Consider the following 6,476-nt stretch of genomic DNA (forward strand, 5'->3'; position numbering starts at 1 on the left):
ACCCCCACCCGCCTCTCGGACCGAGAGCTGCGGGTGGCAGGCCGGGAGGGGGGGACGCGCACTCAGCGTCGCTATGGAAGCATCTACACGTTGAGGCTGGACCCCGGCGCCCGCACCTATTGGTATGGCCCCAGGCCCAAGTCCTGACCCTCCCTTCGTCCCGCTCGGCTAGACGGTGTCGCCAGCCATCCATCCACACCCTCCCCTGGCAGCCTCCTCCCCAGGCTGCTAGGAGGACCGAGCTCTGCCAACATGACCCTCCCCCTCATCTGCCCCAGGCCCCCTCCGACCTTTGGCAAAGGGGGTGGGGAAAAGACAGGACAGCTCTTAGTTTCCGGAAACCCGACTCGCTGGCCGACCTGGTGCACATCCTCAGCTACAGGGAAGAAAGCTGCCGCTCGGCCTCCCGCTCGGGGCACTGCGCCGCCCTGCTCCCGACTCCTGGGCCCCGCCCCGGTCACCAGCTGCTGCTCTTTGGAGGCTGCGACTCAGCTGAGCCAGAAGTGGCCGGGCACTGGGGTCATGGGAAGATTCAGGTATCGCTCACACCCTGCTTAGGGCGGAAGGCAGTTAGAACTGCGGCGCTCACACCCCTCCAGACAGACAGCCCTTCTTTCTCCCCGAGGAGGAAGCGCCTGCCGCCCCCCGTTTGACGGAGCAGCTAGCAAAGCTGGTGAGCAGTGGGCAAGGGTCCCGGCAGGGGCCTCGGGGCCTCCGGCATCATTCATGCTCAGTGGTTGGGCCCTTTGCTGTGCTGTTTGGTGGAGAAACTCTGACCAGAGCTAGAGACACCATCTGCAATGACCTCTACGTCTACGATACCCGTGAGAGCACATTTAAGGACTGGTGAGGGGGAAGGTGGGAAGACAGGAGAACCTGAAGAGCATAGAATGGGGTAGAGTGATGGAGGAGGGAGAAGGAAGAATGAGTTGACAACTTAAAGGAACACACAGAATATTAAATTTTGAAGAGGCCCAATAATCAAGTGAGGAAAAAAAGAGCGAGCCTTTGGTCTAGCTCTAGCCCCTGGGTGACCAAGTGCTACCACCCCAATAACCGCTTCCTCTGCCTCCCCCCACAGGCAGGGCTCCTTCCCTGTGGTTCCACTTCCCCTGTGCAGACCGAGCGCTGAAACGCGTGGGCCATCGGACCTGCCTTTGCAATGACCAGCTGTACCTGGTTGGGGGTTTTGGGGAGGACGGCAGGACAGCCAGTCCACAAGTGTACACCCTGGACCTCTTTCTCTAAAGAACGGTGCCAAGACACACTGCCATGCCGCTGTTTTATTGTAAACTCAAAGCATTATCACCAAAGCTACCTGCCTCAGGTCAAATGCTTATTAAATTTCCATCTAACAGTCAATATTGGTCTCTGAATCTTTTGGGGTGAGGGCAGTAAGTAGACACATCTGCCCTGGTCAGTGTGCTCAATGGTTAGAGTGTTGGCCCAGCACACAGAAGGGTCGATTCCCGATCTGGGACACATACTTGGGTTGCAGTTTCGGTCCCCGCCCCAGTTGGGTCAAGTCAGGGAGGCAACCAATCCATGTCTGTCTCTCCTCCTCCCCCGCCCCCCCCTTTCCTTTCACTAAGAAAACCAATGGGAAAAAATACCCTTAGGTGAGAATTAACAAACACAAAAGTAGAGACATCTTTGTATGCAAGGCAAAGGATAAAGCATGGGCCCTCCCCGATACTGTGGGCCATTCACCTGAGGAACCAAGGCCACCACCACATGCTCTTCCTGCCCATGCAAACCCCATCCACCAATCATATGCTCTTCCCGCCCCATGCAAACCATCCCTCACGGTGGGAAGAAAGCTTCAGGCTAGAGAGAAGCATTCTGACTAAAACATTTAATTAACAAAAAATATTATAATAGCAGAGAAAGTAACAACAATAACGAGAAATTAGAGTGGGAGTCAGGTAGGAAAAAATGCAAAAGCCTTGGTCCCTAGGAGACCAACACTCCGGCTGAGCTGGCCTTCGCCCCAGCTCCTTCTGAGTTTTCCTTGGCTGGCTTCTCGTCCTCGCCCATGAGCCGAATATTGTGCTTTTCCCGGAATTCATTTAGTTCTTTTCCCTTTGCCTGAAGCTGCTGTGTCAGTGTCTCAATGATCTTCTGAATCTAGAAAGCAAGGGACAGACGTTACATAAGGACTGCCATCCCTACCCTGGTGTGGGGTAGGGAAATGAAGAAGACACGACACCTCCAACCTCGCCTTTAACCAGGTAGGAAAGTAGAGCCAGACACTAAAATTACTCCTTCTCAAACACGAGGTTTCATAAACCTAGTGTACACAAGGATCCCATGGACTGCTTTTTTCCCCCTAATATATTACTATTGATTTCAGAGAGGAAGAGAGATAGAAACATCAATGATGAGAGGGAATCATTGATTGGCTGCCTCTTGCACGCCCCCCACTGGGGACCGAGCCCGCAACCCAGGCATGTGCCCTTGACCGGAATCGAACCCAGGACCCTTCAGTCCGCAGGCCGACGCTCTATCCACTGAGCCAAACCAGCTAGGACAACTGCTTATTTTTAAAATGCCACTTCATGGGCCCCAGCTCCAAAGGCTCTGAACCAGGACAGGGTCTAGGAAGCTGCATTTCAAATTAGTCCTCCAGGTGATTTGGACGCAGGTATCCATAGAAACACTGCTGTCACCACCTCTTTTCCCCAAATCAGCCAGGTCACAGAGCCCAGGGATAGAGGCGTACAGCCTCTGTCTAGGAGTTGGACCTAGTGCAGCATAAAGAGCAGAGGCTAAGAGGCTACTCAGACTTCCTGCCGCCTATCCCCTAAATCCCTGCCCTCCTCTTCCCTATCCCTTGGTTGCCCAGAGCTCTCCTCAGAGACTCTAGCTCACCTGCTCCTTGTTGTTCTCCAAGGCAGGCAGCACCTCTTTGACAGTGCGCTCCACCAGCACCCCTCCAACCATGCGGAAGCACTTGCGGGTCTCATCTACCTCCTTCAGTGTATCAATCACTAGGCTGGGGCAGGACAACAGACAGGGTCTCAGAATGCAGGCCCTGCTACTGCAGCCCTCCCTACAGAAACGTGCACCCAACTCCCCAGCTGCCTCACCTGTGCTCATTCAACTCCATTTCCAGCTCGGCTGCCTTGGATGCTAGGCCCCGCTGTTCCTGCCGAAGGCGATTGAAGCCAGCAATCACCTGAGGTGAGAGACATAGGAAGTGAGAGAGGAGGCAGTGAAAATGGCAGAGTCAAGACACAATATATTATCACAGGCTTTACAAGATGCAGTGGGGGACACCTACCTCGGAAAAGGAGAAGACACATGTTTGCCATTTCTAACTGAGGTCTGCCTAGAATTCCATCCACCCAACACTTACTGAGTGCCTCCGTGTGGCACCTGCTGGTCCACCTTGCAGTAACAGCTGGTGAGGAGTTGCAACTGTAATATAGGGTGGGGTGCAAAGCTACTGGATCACCTACAGAGGAGTGTAGACTTGCAGGTAAAGGGGAGTCAGGAAAGGCACTGTAATGGCTAGGTCCTGCCTGGGTCTGCCCAGCACCCCCCCCATTGGGGAACCGCCTCTCCTTAACACAGTGGGTTCTTGGGGGGAGGGGAGAGCACTAATCACAGGGTCTTGCTCCCTGACCACAGGGCAGTGACCTGTTCTGTGCTAGTTTCTCCACGGAATTAGATTCTGGGTAGAGATGAACAGGTACAGAAGTTAGTCAGAGCTAAGACACCTTGTTGTCCTTTGTGTGAACTAGTTATCTGACCTTTCTTTTTGGTGTTCAATTTTGTGAACTACCCCACCGTTCTTCTAAAATAATCCTTAAAAGAAACAAACAAAAAAGCCTGGCCCCGGGGCTTAGTGGGTTGGAGTGTCATCCTGATGTGCCATGGTTGTGGGTTTGATCCCCAGTGGGGGCAAGTACAGGAGGCAACCGATGGATGTTTCTCCCCCCCCCCCCCCCTAAAATCAATAAAAATATATCCTTGGGTGAGGATAAATATGTGAAATACACATTTCTTCCCTTTCTGTCTACACACACAAAACCATTAAGGAGGGGAAAGACCTCTCAAAGAATATACTCCAAAAGATTAAGAATAATTATCTCTTGCCCTGGCCGGTTTGGCTCAGTGGATAGAGTGTCGGCCTGCGGACTGAAGGGTCCCAGGTTCGATTCCGGCCAAGGGCACATGCCCGGGTTGCGAGCTCGATCCCCAGTCGGGACGTGAGGGAGGCAGCCAATCAATGATTCTCTCTTATCATTGATGTTTCTGTCTCTCTCTCCCTCTTCCTTCCTCTCTGAAATCAATAAAGAAAAAAAAAGAATAGTTATCTCTTGATAGCAAGATCATGGGTAATTTATTATTTTGTACTTTTTTCTGTGTTTTCTACATTTTCAATAGAATAATATATCCTGTGATTCCCTTACTATTTATATTAAAAAGTCCCAAATTGCCCTGCTCGGTGTGGCTCAGTGGTTGAGCATCAACCCATGGACCAAGAGGTCACAGTTCAGTTCCTGGTCAGGGCACAGGCCCGGGTTGTGGTCTTGACCCCCCAGTATCAGATGTGCAGGGGGCAGCTGATCAATGTTGCTCTCTCAACGGTGTTTCACTCTCTCACTCCCTCTCTCTTCCTGTCTCTAAAAGTAATAAAATATATATATATACATTTTTAAAGTCCCAAATAATTTTCCATGAAGAGATTCAACTTACTTTCAGGATATCTCCTAAATTATACTTGATGATTTAATTAAACTAACAGCCAATGCATTTCCTGAAGATCTATGCTTTCCCTCTCTCTCCTTTTCCTACCCTATTTCCACTGCCCCCCTTTCAAGTCTATCCAGTCCTCAGGGTCAGCTCAAATATCTGATATGATCACGGTGTAAGTGAAGAAAGAAAAATCTGATTCTCAAGGCCCTCAACTAAAAGCCCTGCTCTTCAAGTCACTGACTTTGGGTAAGTTAACTAAAGCTTCTGAAACTCGACTGTCCTTACCCGTAAAAGAACAATACAGCTCACTGCAAATGGCAGTGAGTAACAGAAGTAAGTGCAGTGCCCAGCACAGTGTGCGACTGCTTCCATCTTGTTTGTAAGGGACATATGTGGCTCAAAGTTGCAGCAACGACAGATCTTATATTTTTCATCCAGTGTTCTCTCTGGAACACAAAGGCCAGAGAGTGCTAAGCAAGAACAGTCTAAAATTCAATTATCACAACCCCTCAGTTTCTTTCATGGGATTCTTTTTCTCCACCACTGTTTGCTTCTTTTTTCACTTTCTGTGCAAACCTTAGATGACTTTATGGCTTTGTCTACCAGCCATGAGCTCCTAATTCTCTAACCTATAGCTCCAACTCAGATTTCTTTCTGTAACTCAAGATTTATAAATCTAACCACCTGCTAAATGTCTCTACCTGGATGTCTCACAAGAAACTCAAACCTAAAATTCTAAAATAAACTTATTTTCTCCCATTAACTTGTCCATCTTCCTATTGTCCCAATGGCACCAGCATCCATCAAAGACAGAAACCTGAGAAACATCCTAGATTACTTTTATCCCTTTTTCTCCATATCTGAGTCTTGTAGTCCAGTCCAAAATTTAAGTCTATCGGCATCCCAAGCATGTCAGGCAGTCTCATGCCTTTGTACTTTTTTTAAAAAATTTATTGGGGTGACACTAGTCTACATGAACATATAGGTTTCATGTGTGGATTACTGATTTACAAAACCTGTTTATAGGACCATGTGCCCACCACCCAAAGTCACATCTTCTCCTGTCACCTCATATGAGGACCCCTTCTGCCCCCACCCCCTCCCTCTGGCAGCCCCCTCACTGCTGTTTGTGTTCATGAGGTTCAGTTTTACTGTATGTCCCACATATGAGTGAAATCATATGGTCCTTAGCTTTCTCTGACTCCTTTCACTTCTCATAATGTTCTCAAGGTCCACCATGTTGCTGTAAATGACGATATTTCCTCCTTTCTTATGGCCATGTGTCTTTGTACTTTTAAATACACTGCTCACTCTACCTAGAAAACCCTCCACTTCCTTCTTTGCTTGACTAACTTCTCTCATCTTTTAGAACTGAGCTGAAGGATTATCTCTTCTAGAACACAAAATAACTAGCATTTATTAAGCACATGTTATATTCCAGTCACTGTGCAAAACACTTTGCATGAACTGTCTTGCCTAATAATCAAAATACAGTGATGAGGTAGGTACCATTATGCTTTTACAGGAGGGAAAGGACAAGAGTAGGAACTCACGGGTGGTCACAGATAGTGAACAGTATGAATATGATTCAAGCACAAGCATGCCCGACTCCAGTGCACTTCCTGTGGTCTTAGCACCTATTATCCCACAGCTTCCCCTTCCACCTGCTCCTGCCCCAATCCCATAACCTCATGCTTCTCTACCTGCCATAAGAAGAGCTGTGTAAATTTTTTTATTTTCTTTATTGATTAAGGTATTACACATGTGTCCTT

General features: G+C 49.0%; 3 protein-coding genes across 4 annotated transcripts in view; 2 read left to right on the forward strand and 1 right to left on the reverse strand.

Moving 5' to 3' along the window:
* NIT1 (nitrilase 1) overlaps positions 1-6,476 on the forward strand; it is a 15,578-nt gene that overhangs the window by 5,225 nt on the left and 3,877 nt on the right. The gene's annotated exons all lie outside the window — the stretch shown is intronic.
* On the forward strand, positions 4-1,362 carry KLHDC9 (kelch domain containing 9; the record flags this gene model as incomplete). Its single annotated transcript, XM_005880514.2, has 4 exons — positions 4-122; positions 377-536; positions 626-824; positions 1,082-1,362. Coding segments are annotated over 4 exons (645 nt in total), but the record flags the coding sequence as incomplete, so codon positions are not given.
* On the reverse strand, positions 1,839-3,821 carry PFDN2 (prefoldin subunit 2). 2 transcript variants are annotated; one of them, XM_014528545.1, is made up of 4 exons: positions 3,359-3,821; positions 3,090-3,178; positions 2,872-2,995; positions 1,839-2,127 (listed from the first exon to the last, which is right to left on the reverse strand). In XM_014528545.1, exons 2-4 carry the CDS (start codon positions 3,107-3,109, stop codon positions 1,954-1,956), a joined length of 318 nt encoding a protein of 105 aa, XP_014384031.1. In that variant the 5' UTR covers positions 3,110-3,178; positions 3,359-3,821; the 3' UTR covers positions 1,839-1,953. The 2 variants fall into 2 exon arrangements, with proteins under 2 accessions (XP_014384031.1, XP_014384030.1); XM_014528544.1 differs by having other exon boundaries at positions 3,284-3,376.

The sequence above is a fragment of the Myotis brandtii genome, unplaced genomic scaffold (assembly GCF_000412655.1).
Source record: "Myotis brandtii unplaced genomic scaffold, ASM41265v1 scaffold64, whole genome shotgun sequence".
In the NCBI taxonomy this organism is placed as follows: Eukaryota; Metazoa; Chordata; class Mammalia; order Chiroptera; family Vespertilionidae; genus Myotis; species Myotis brandtii.

What these genes read in the sequence shown, in the direction of transcription:
- PFDN2 (XM_014528545.1), bottom strand. Translation starts at nt 3,109, where the DNA reads ATGGAGTTGAATGAGCACAG. An exon ending in ATGGAGTTGAATGAGCACAG is followed by an intron (nt 2,996 to 3,089) that starts GTGAGGCAGCTG and finishes GTCCTGCCCCAG; the next exon opens with CCTAGTGATTGATACACTGA. An exon ending in TGGAGAACAACAAGGAGCAG is followed by an intron (nt 2,128 to 2,871) that starts GTGAGCTAGAGT and finishes CTTGCTTTCTAG; the next exon opens with ATTCAGAAGATCATTGAGAC.